At 57.3% G+C, this 10,349-nt stretch overlaps 6 protein-coding genes across 6 annotated transcripts; 4 read left to right on the top strand and 2 right to left on the bottom strand.

Annotated features, from left to right (window-relative positions):
- Nucleotides 1-1,244, top strand: BJ171DRAFT_67612 (uncharacterized protein). Its single transcript, XM_053115808.1, has one exon. The coding sequence runs from the start codon at nt 170-172 to the stop codon at nt 1,196-1,198; it is 1,029 nt and encodes a 342-aa protein (XP_052961677.1). The 5' UTR covers nt 1-169; the 3' UTR covers nt 1,199-1,244.
- Nucleotides 1,245-1,729: 485 nt separating this feature from the next.
- Nucleotides 1,730-2,071, bottom strand: BJ171DRAFT_434180 (Spt4/RpoE2 zinc finger-domain-containing protein; the record flags this gene model as incomplete). The annotated part of the gene is made up of 1 exon (XM_053107938.1): nt 1,730-2,071. One exon carries the CDS (start codon nt 2,069-2,071, stop codon nt 1,730-1,732), a length of 342 nt encoding a protein of 113 aa, XP_052961676.1.
- A 699-nt stretch (nt 2,072-2,770) lies between these two features.
- BJ171DRAFT_67596 (uncharacterized protein) lies at nt 2,771-3,705 on the top strand. Its single transcript, XM_053115807.1, has one exon. The coding sequence runs from the start codon at nt 2,885-2,887 to the stop codon at nt 3,524-3,526; it is 642 nt and encodes a 213-aa protein (XP_052961675.1). The 5' UTR covers nt 2,771-2,884; the 3' UTR covers nt 3,527-3,705.
- Nucleotides 3,221-5,091, bottom strand: BJ171DRAFT_542073 (uncharacterized protein). Its single transcript, XM_053112962.1, has 3 exons — nt 4,290-5,091; nt 3,890-4,168; nt 3,221-3,752 (listed from the first exon to the last, which is right to left on the bottom strand). The coding sequence occupies exons 1-3, from the start codon at nt 5,009-5,011 to the stop codon at nt 3,596-3,598; spliced, it is 1,158 nt and encodes a 385-aa protein (XP_052961674.1). The 5' UTR covers nt 5,012-5,091; the 3' UTR covers nt 3,221-3,595.
- A 1,219-nt stretch (nt 5,092-6,310) lies between these two features.
- BJ171DRAFT_468317 (mitochondrial ornithine carbamoyltransferase) lies at nt 6,311-8,387 on the top strand. Its single transcript, XM_053108566.1, has 4 exons — nt 6,311-6,440; nt 6,651-7,225; nt 7,355-7,819; nt 7,949-8,387. The coding sequence occupies exons 2-4, from the start codon at nt 6,722-6,724 to the stop codon at nt 8,147-8,149; spliced, it is 1,170 nt and encodes a 389-aa protein (XP_052961673.1). The 5' UTR covers nt 6,311-6,440; nt 6,651-6,721; the 3' UTR covers nt 8,150-8,387.
- Nucleotides 8,388-8,524: 137 nt separating this feature from the next.
- BJ171DRAFT_606648 (hydrolase, carbon-nitrogen family protein) lies at nt 8,525-10,052 on the top strand. Its single transcript, XM_053115219.1, has 3 exons — nt 8,525-9,064; nt 9,140-9,269; nt 9,459-10,052. The coding sequence occupies exons 1-3, from the start codon at nt 8,621-8,623 to the stop codon at nt 9,848-9,850; spliced, it is 966 nt and encodes a 321-aa protein (XP_052961672.1). The 5' UTR covers nt 8,525-8,620; the 3' UTR covers nt 9,851-10,052.
- Nucleotides 10,053-10,349: the final 297 nt, after the last annotated feature.

Here is a 10,349-nt window from a genome sequence, read left to right as displayed (position 1 = left end):
TTATTCAACATCACCCTGCAAGCCAACCCAACCTACCGACGGAAAATCGAGCCTGTCGAGCCGCACAAAGGCAATTACATTCTAGTTGTGCGTTTGGACACAAGATCCAGCCATGCCTCGGCAGGACCGGCATCGCCATGTCTCCTCAACCTGGCCGATCCTTTGACGGATGTCTTTGACAGATATTGTGTCGTGCGACACCGGCTCTCTCGTCGTCCCCTTCACGGCTTTGCTTGGTGTCGGAGAAGCCCTCCATGCCAACAGATACGGCTATGTGCCCCGGGTTCAGCTCTGGAAAACTGCCTTTCCATCTGCACACTTTGGTCTCTGCTCCCTTCGACGACATATTCGTCATCGACACACTCGTCGCGACACAGCCAATTTCACCATGGAGAGCGGGCCTCGGGTCATGTATGCAGCCGGACCGGGAATCGAATTCAGAGTCGATGAACGAGTGCACCAAGAGCCCTGCTGGTTCTGGAGTCGTCGAATACTGACCGCTGCGGGTATCGCCTCGTCATGCAGGTGCCAGCCAGACAAGACACTGGCAGAGCTTTGTACGAAACTCGAGGAAATGGTTCCCGACTGTCTCGGTGTGACTCTGATGCAGAGCCGGCTGGCCCTCCGTCGCAACAAAGTCCCTCGGTTTCAGCACAGTCGGTACCAGCCGGAGAGCGAGCATGAACATGTCGATTTGGGAGCCATGTTCTCCGCCCATCGCTCCCAAAGCCAGGACCCCGAATGCCACTCCAACTCAATCCCACCCGAAGCTGCGATGGCTCCAAATGCGGCGCTGTCGGATTCGGCCATTGCGACCATCGGGCCCTCTGAACTACAGGGCGTCGAGAGCGAGCTGCCCGGCGGCATACAGCCGATGGACTCGAGCGGCAGCCTGTACAAGGATTGGCAGAGCGTTGACTCGCAGTTCCGTCAGGAGCTTCAGCACATGATTACCAGCCCCGATGCTGATAAGCAGCTCCTGGGCCAGCAGATGCAGCTGGCCTACATCGAAGCGAGAGACCTGATTCTCCAGGAATACATGCGACTGGACAGCGAAAAGCTCCAAGACCTGGACTCCAGGATCGGCGATCTGGCTCTCCCTCCAGCCTATCTGGAGGAGCAGAGCAAAACTGCTGAAGCAGCGACATACATGAGGATGCTGGAGCTTCTGAAGGTGGCGGTCGAGTTGCTTGACTAGCAATCATGGCTTCGGGATCGCTGCCACTGCGGACGTCCAAGTCCGAAGGCCTCAGGCTCACTGAACCGCAAAAACAAGAGTCAAGCCTCGAATCAACACAGACGATGGCAAATTGGCTCGTGTTGCCTAGACTTTGTCCGAGTCGACGTCCCGACTCGGAGACCCCGCTCCCAATCGATTGTGGAGTCTTGAATAAAGCCGGGGACAGAAAGGTACAAGACATTCAGCAGATTCTCTGGTCCGAACAACGTTCTGCTCGACCACTGTATTGTGGTCGCTGCGTTCATGCACATCAACGTAACACCTATACGGCACCGGATGATACGAGCGGGAGAGAATGATATGACGAGGGGGAGTATAGGAGTCAATTTCTGGAGCCCGAGGACTTGCAAGGCGAGGAGGTGAATGGGAGGATGTGGGGAAATGATCTCTGGGGGCCGTGTGAGGATTCCGAGGGGCGAGACTGCATCGTGCGGATGCACCAGCGCTGAGTCGATGGCGACGATCCATCCGGTTGTGTCTTTAGGTCCCCTATTCTTGCGCCGATCCGTCGCGCGGACGATACTTGAAGCCTTCATCAGCCAGGCGATCTTCCAGGTTTTTGGAGATGCGGCCAGATACTCGGATGGCATAAATGCCGCTGCAGAACTTGTCGATGCGCTGCCAGCGGGCTACCCAAGATGAGTCGGGCTCCAGCATGGCGATGGCCCCATCAAACTTTGCGGAGGTGTACTCAAAGTAGGATACGTCGGTCTTGACCCAAACGTAGCAGTTGTCGCAGCCGTCGTTCTGGAATTGGCTGGTGGATTTGATCAGACCACATAACAGGCAGGCACGCTGGCGCCGTCGGTCTCTCGGTGTGTCATCGGACATGGGTAAAGCTTTGTTGCAGCGATGGTTGGGCGGCAGCGGCAGCAGCAGCAGCAGCAGCAAGCCGATGCAGGAGCGGTCTGATCGGGGTGGTGGTGAGAAGGGCAAGAAATCGAGGCAGCGGCGAGATCGCCCAAGGCCGAAAGCCGGCGTGCCACAAGGGCCGCAGCCGGGGCGGATTTGCTGTGGAGCCAGCCCCACTATCAATTTTTTCCGGCTCCTCGCGGCTGCTCATCTCGGTCACCTGAAAGTCACGTTGTATGTGGCGCAGCAAAGTTGGAATCCGGCCATGGTCGGTTGACGGCATTTGGTATCACCTTGAGCCGATTGACGGTGGTGGGTACCAGATCCTCGGCATTCGCCCAGAAGTACTTTATCACGTGTCTCATGCTGCGCAGAATGCATTCGATCCTGGATGCATTCTGGATTGTTTCTTCCCGCTCCCATCCGGCTCCAGCCGGCTCCAATGTAGACAGCAGGGGTTCTTTTGGTTTCATTCATTTATATTCTGCTTTTCTATTGGTCGGTAGGCACTGATACCGCGTCATTTCATTCATTGCTCAGCGATGCAATTCTGGATCTGAATCAAGGACGCCACTGCGCAGCATCTCTGCCAGCCCAAAATGCGCTGGTTTTGAGGAGATTCTTTCTTCCCCAAGGGCGGAGCCAGCCATCGCTGCTATTTTCTCGCCAGATGGCTCCCAAGAGAAAGACACCCCCCGACCCCGACCCCGACCCAGGATCACCCAATGACTCTCCTGGGTCGGGGTCGGGGTGTCTTTCTCTTGGGAGCCATCTGGCGAGAAAATAGCAGCGATGGCTGGCTCCGCCCTTGGGGAAGAAAGAATCTCCTCAAAACCAGCGCATTTTGGGCTGGCAGAGATGCTCACACTGGCGTCCTTGATTCAGATCCAGAAACGCATCGCTCGCTCAATCAGTCGTGGGAAGACATCTTGTCAAGGTGAGTCTTGCCTGATAGCCAAGCGATCATGTCATCTCGCTGACACACAGCCACGCTTGACTAGGTTCCCAACCAGAGAGATTCAGATGGTGGTGGCTCTTGTCCGCAATCGGAGTGGAGCTTCCAACAATGATACAATTGGTCATTCCTCCGCATCAATCGCCCACCACCACCGTCAATTGGCTCAAGATGATACCAAATGCCGTCAACCGACCATGGCCGGATTCCAACTTTTGCTGCATCTTGGTCTACAGCGTGTATTCATATTCGAGATGAGCAACCGCGAGCAGCCGGAAAAAATTGATTGTGATAAATTGCCAGTGAGAATCACAAGAGTGTGCATGCATTCATGCATTCATGTATTCGGGACGGACAAAGCAGCCCCGCCTCGTCCCATGTTAAACACGGCGGCAATGGAATTACAATGTATCAGAATCAGCGACAGTGTCATAGATTCGTGCATGATCTGGAATCACACGGAATCCAGAGTCGTATGATGCCCGTGCGGCGAGTGTCCGTTGCAGCTGCCACACCCAAATAGGTCGACACGCAGGCAACGGGTCTGTCTAGAGTTTGTTCCCTGGTGGCGACCGCTGGCCGCTCTCAGAGTATTCCGGGGGCGCATCGACAGGGTCCAGAGGTTGTAGATACGTTGATGGAAAGATCCCGGATTGAGCAGTGGCTTCGTTCGTGCCATAAACCCAACCATCTTCAAACCAATGGCTGGAGATGGCGATGCATGGGCGAAAGAAACAGAGCGGCGAGAGGTTAAAAGGCTTGTAAACGAGCTGCTAGGAACTTGCAGTAGGCATCCGGCTCCAGCACAGCCATCGACGCCTCTGCTGAACAGGGCTACTCACCGGACTTGCACGGTATCGTGGCTGCGGAGGGTTATTTCGTCGGGTCTTTGGGACTGAAACGGCACCGAGACGATGTAGCGGGACGCATGGGCAGAATCCTGCGAATCGGGCTGATTGGGTTCGACGGATTGTTGGTAAGCCCTAGAAGACACCACCGACCCGGCAGATTCAGTCCCAGTTGCGCTCAGCGAGCTGGTCAGGAGGCGGCCAGGGAAGAATCCGGTTTTTGTGGTGGTGGTGTTGACGCCTTTCATGCGGGACTTGGTGGTGTCGCCGTTTCTGGTGAGGATCGAACAGACAGGACCAGCATGAGCAATCAGAGTTTGCGCAGAGCCATGCTTGTTGAAAAAGTACCCCAATCGAGAAGAGGGCCCGTCGTCATCGCAAACGAGGCACTAACCGGATTCCAATGATGTCTCCGGTGTTGATCTCGAGCTCGTCGTCAGCGGTTGGGTGGTAAGCACTCATCGCGACAAACAAGATGAACTTTTCGTCGGATTCTGTGGCTGGGCTCGGCTCCGTTATAATGTCGGACTGGGCAGTTGCGGATGTCAAGCGCTCCTCCGTCAAAGTCGATGGTACAGACACTATTGTTGGTTCTACAGCTATCGCAGACGCTCGAGACACAGAGCTTGGATCCTGGGCTTGGACTTGAGCATGCGCTTGGGAGGACGAATCCGGTGGTAGCGTCTGTTGGCGGAAAGACACGAGGCCGATTCCATCATCGGAGGACTGGCGGCCAAGGGGGACCATGGCAATGGCGGCGGCATGACTGATCAGTGGCGAAACAGGCTCCTGGTCGGGACTGGATCTCGGCTTGCGGGACGGGTTCAGCTTTCTCCTCGACCGATAGATAATGAGGCTGCCGAGAAGGATGATAAGAATGCCAATGGTGGCGTACATGACAACCGCGGTTGTGCTCGCAGAGGAGCCAGTAGCAGTACTGCCGGTGGTGCTGCCTCCGCTCGGAGCCGGTGTGGGCGGGAGCAGCCCGGAGGGTAGGCTTGTGTCGGCTGGATTGGATGTGACGCTCTGCGATGCTTCAGACATGACCGAGCCGGTGACAGACGACGGGGGCAAAACGGACACCGAGGCGGTTGCTTGTGTTGACGCCGCCGACATGGACCCAGATGGTGCGCCACTCGAGACCGAGGTACTGGCAGGAGACGGCGGGCCGGTGGATCCTGGGGCTTGCGAGGTGGTTCCCGGAGGCGGCGGCGGCGGCGGCGGCGGAGGAGGAGGAGGAGGAGGAGGAGGTGGTGGTGGTGGTCGAACAACACCGGTGATCTGTACAGACATGTGTTGATGGTATGAGATGTCTCAAGCCAATCCAAGTGAACATGGCGAGCAGCCGAGCGAACGTACATCATAGAAGAGGGCTGCTGTGCAGTCTCCGCAGGGCACACCGCCGCATGTGCCTGGGCTCTTGCTGCCACAGGTGGTCGATGGATAGCTGACATAGGTCGGGAAACATGTGCAATACATCTGCGGGCTGGAGGAGCACTGCTGCCAGAAGACCGCGATGCGGGCGGGGGCGATGTTGCTGTTGCGGTCCTGGCAAAAGTTCATGCAGTTGATAAGGACATTGTTGTCGGAGGGATCTGGGACGGCATAGTCCTTGGAAAGGGGAGGATTGGCCGAGGCGATGGCGGTGCATCCAGAGGGATCGAGCGAGGCAGCAACGACAGAGGATGCTGGAAGCACCAGGACCAGCAGCCAAGGAAGCAGGGACAGGGCCATGCCGACGAGTGCCGATGGCGATGTGCGGAACGGAGAGATGGTGCAGGAGAGATGATGCAGGAGGAGAGACGATGCAGGAGGAGAGATGGTGGAGGAGAGATGGTGGAGAAATGAGGCTGGTGACGAAACGACTGGTGACACGGCGCGGGCCAAAATCGCGAGGCTGTGACGCATCTGTCACGCATGTGCCCTTGGGCGCAGAGCGCCTGCGACATTTGCCTGCAGCATTGATCTGCAGCATTGGTCTGTGGCATTGATCTGCAGCATTGGTCTGCAGCATTGGTCTGTGGCATTGATCTTCGGCTGTGCACTCACATGGTCGGTGACGCCCATCGTCCACTCTCTGCGACACTCACCGCCACACTCGGCGACACCATCGCTGACCACGTGCACCGGCACTGCCACACGTCCCTCCCGGCCAGCCCGTGGCCAGCCGCACATGCGCAGCCGCAGCCAGTCCCGTGGCGCGTCCCGTGCGCCTGCGCCACGCCGTGTCCGCCCGCCGTCGCACGGCAACGCGCTGCGCACGGCCTTGTGCGCGCGGTCATGTGTCCGGCCCGTCATCGCTGACGTAATGCTCTTATCTGGCCTATCGCGGAGGCGACTGCGTTTTTTCGCGCCAGCGGCGGGAATATATAACCTGCGGCGCTGCCCGATCGCTGTCTTGCATCTCTCTCGCCACCCACCCGCTCGTTCGTTCGTTCTCCGCAACCTCGGACCTATCTCCTTCCTTTGAAGAGATCAAAGGTCGATGATTTGTTGCTACATCCACACGTCTGAAAAAGTCCAGCTTGACTACATCTCTGACCAAGTAAGTGCCGCTGCTTGTCTCGGTGTTATCGCCGTGTTTCGCTCGCCTCTCTGGTTGCCGTCGCACACCCCCCCAGTCCCCGCTCGGCTTTGCGCCCGATCACGAATGATGCTGCCAATCCACCGGTCTCCCATCCCTCTCCCTCATCGATTCTCGCAGTCTGCTCGTTGATTCTGACCCGACCTTCGCTTCACCTTGGTGCCCCGCCAGATCTGGAAAACCTCCGGTCTATAAATCGCATCCCGCACCGTCCTCTCTGTGATTCGTATCGATCTGCTGCAATGAACACCATCCTCAAGCATTCGTCCCAGGCCTCCGTTGCCCGTTCCTTCGGCGGCCCCGCCCCCAAGGGTCTTGTTCCCACCCTGTCCAACTCTCTTGCCCAGCGCAAGGCATTCTACCACATCCCCTACGGCGGACCTGATGTCTGCTTTGGCGGCGTCAAGCACTTTGTTGCCCTCAAGGACTTTTCGACTCCTCAGGTTCTCTCGCTCGTGCGCCGGGCCCTGGAAATCAAGGCCTTCATGAAGGCCGAGTCGACGCACTCGACCCCCAATTCTCTCCCTTTCAAGGGCAAGACTCTTGCCATGATCTTCACCAAGCGAAGCACCCGTACTCGTGTTTCTGCCGAGGCCGGATGGGCCTACTTTGGTGGCCATCCCATGTTTTTGGGCAAGGAGGACATCCAGATCTCTGGCGGAGAGCCCCTGATGGACACTGCCATTGTCGTCAGTAGCATGGTTGACGCTATCCTGGCCCGAGTTGGCGAGCACTCTGAGATTGAGGTAGGTGTTTTGTGTTGGTGGTTCCGTCCTGTCGCTCGTTCGCCCGTATCGCATGTCTTCTGACCACCCAATCCTTGCTTCGCCTTTTGTGCGTCACTTCTCACCGTTTCCATGTCCTCCCTGTTGCAGACCTTGGCGGCTCATTCTACGGTTCCCGTCATCAACGCGTTGACGGCCAAGTTCCACCCGCTGCAGATCCTTGCCGATCTGATGACTCTCTACGAGACCTATCTTCCCGATTGTCTCGATCACGAGGGCCCCCTTCCCCTTCCGCTATTCAAGAACCTGAAGGTCGCCTGGGTTGGCGATGCCAACAACATCCTGCATTCTCTCATGACCACTTTGCCCCGTGTTGGCATTTCGTTTTCGGTTGCCACACCCAAGGGCTACCAGCCCGAGTCTGACGTTGTCGAGTTCGCCCTCAAGAACTCGCGTGGCGGCGAAAACGGCGACGAATCGTATGGCGAGATCAGCTTCACCACCGACCCGCTCGTCGCCATCAACGGCGCCGATGTCATCATCACCGATACCTGGGTCTCGATGGGCCAAGAGGCCGAGAAAGCCAAGCGCCTGATGGAGTTTGCCGGCTACCAGGTAACACTCGTGCCCTGGGTCTGACCCTGCTTATCACCCTGTTCTTGCTGCTGCCGTTGTCGCGATTTGTCACATGCTGTGATATTTGCTGACTCGCTCCCTGCCGCTCTCGGTTTCCTCTGTCACCAGATCACCGAGGCCATGGCCAAGTCTGGCCATGCCAAACCCAACTGGAAGTTCATGCACTGCCTGCCCCGCAAGAAAGAAGAGGTTGACGACGAGGTCTTCTATAACCCTGCCCGGTCGATCGTCTTCCCCGAGGCTGAGAACCGAAAGTACACGGTCATGTCTGTCTATGAGATGCTCATGATCCGTGCCCGCGATGACTGATTGATCTGGCAAAGATGTGTGCCATCGCTGCGTCCCCTCCACAACTCCTCCCCTGTATGCATTTCTTTCTTTTTCCTTAATGCCATGAACGACACGGATCACGCGCACGCCTGATTCGATTGCTGGTTGCTGCCTTTTGTTTTCCCTGGCGCTCCAAATACACACCCATTTATCGATATCGAGAACCTGCGCTCTGGGCAGCAAACTCACTCGGAAACAATACACCCCCAACACGCGGATGACCGACTTGTTGGCCGGCGTGGGCTGTGTGGGCTGTGAATCGGACGACTCTGATCGACACCCGAGCCCTGAACCGTCTCACCCGGCGCTGCTCGGCGATCGTGGTTCTCGTTGACGCCATTCTCGGGAAGGACCCACGACAACGCCGTCGCCCAAGATCTCGTCCCCACAAGCGCTGCTCCAGATCCGTCTTTTTCATCTCGGATTGCACCGATCGATTCTGCTGCTCCCATGGCCTTTGCAGACGCCTCCACCGACGAAGTCCGGGTCGCCCTGGCCCAGATCACCCCCGTCTGGCTCGACCGCACCAAAACCCTTGCCAAGGTCCATGAGGCCATCCGCGAGGCTGCCCAACAGAGCGCCCAGCTGGTCGTCTTTGGCGAAGCTCTCGTCCCTGGTTATCCCTGGTGGCTTGAGCGCACCGATGCCGCTCGCTGGGACCATCCGCTTCAGAAGGAGATCCATGCGCACTACATGGATCAAGCTGTTTGCATCGAAGATGGCCACCTTGACTCTGTCTGCGCTCTTGCCCGGCAGCTCAGCATCGCTGTCGTTCTCGGCACCATCGAGCGTCCAAAGGACCGAGGAGGACACAGCCTCTACTGCACGGCAGTCACGATCGACGCCCGCGGCACGATTGCCAGCGCTCATCGCAAGCTCTGCCCAACTTATGAGGTAAAGACCGGCATTGGGCTGGTGGCGGACGACTATCGGAGAGCCTTGTCGCTGACACCTCTTGATCCCAAACAGGAACGTCTGGCCTGGTCGCCGGGGGATGGCAATGGTCTAGTTGTGCATCCACTCGGCCGCTTCACCTACGGAACCCTCAACTGCTTCGAGAACTGGATGCCTCTCTCCAGAGCGGCCCTCTATGCTCAAGGTAGGTTTGTTCCGGATATTGGACGATCGGCCATTGATGCCTGCCTTGGACTATGATCCAGATGCTTGCTTTTCTCATTGGCTCGCATGGTTTGAGTCTTGTCGGTCAGGTTTCGCCAGGCTCTGACCCTCCATGTCTACCACTCACCATCAACGCTTTCGTCTTGACCTCTCCGCTCCTTGCTTCCAGGCGAGGATCTCCATATTGCCCTTTGGCCTGGCAATCTGCGCAACACCGAGGATATCACTCGCTTCATTGCCCAAGAATCCCGATCCTTTGTCATCTCTGTCAGCAGCACAATGCACGCCGATGATATTCCGGACGATATCCCGAAGGCAGCCGAAATCAAGGCCCATTCATCGGGATCGTTTGCCAACGGCGGCTCGTGCGTCGCCGGTCCCGACGGTCGATGGGTCCTTGAGCCCATCGTCGGCAGAGAAGCCGTTGTCGTTGTGGTCCTGAATCATCAGCGCGTTCGCGAGGAGCGCCAGAACTTTGACTTGGCCGGTCACTACTCCCGCCCCGATGTAACTCGACTGGTGGTGAACCGAAAGCGACAGACCCTCCTCGAGCTGGAATAGTCGCCGAGACAGGGACGCCGCTGCGGCTGACATGATCATGGGGAGACATGCGCTCCATGTCGTCAAAGTGGACACCCTGTCTTCCCTGGCCTTGGAGACCCGGCACAGCCGTGCAAATGCAACAGGACACTTGGTTTCTTGTTGGCGAACAATCTTTTAGACGAGAATACACGTATTATTGAGGTCATCCAAGGGAATCACATGCTATCTACTACACGGAAGCCGGGCGAAGCCTGTCATTTCCTGAGGCTCTTTGGTTCTTTCGAGCTGCTCCGCCGTCGGTGCGATTCAACTCATCTACTCGGATGGAGGTCGATGTGGGAAGAGTTTTTTGGGGGGTGGGGCGGGGTGGCAACATCAAGGCAGTTCGTCGACCAAGCCGATCGACCTCCGTGTGGGTCTTGGACGGCGCTCGTCATGAGGTCGGGGCTATGTACACCACTGCCAATGTATGGATGTGTATTCCGAAATCTGAAAAAAAAAGTGACACCCTGGACTC

Source organism: Polychytrium aggregatum (assembly GCF_025602895.1).
Source record: "Polychytrium aggregatum strain JEL109 chromosome Unknown BJ171scaffold_144, whole genome shotgun sequence".
NCBI lineage: Eukaryota > Fungi > Chytridiomycota > Chytridiomycetes > Polychytriales > Polychytrium > Polychytrium aggregatum.
The sequence above is the reverse complement of the archived record's forward strand: the minus strand, read 5'-3'. Positions and strand labels throughout refer to the sequence as shown.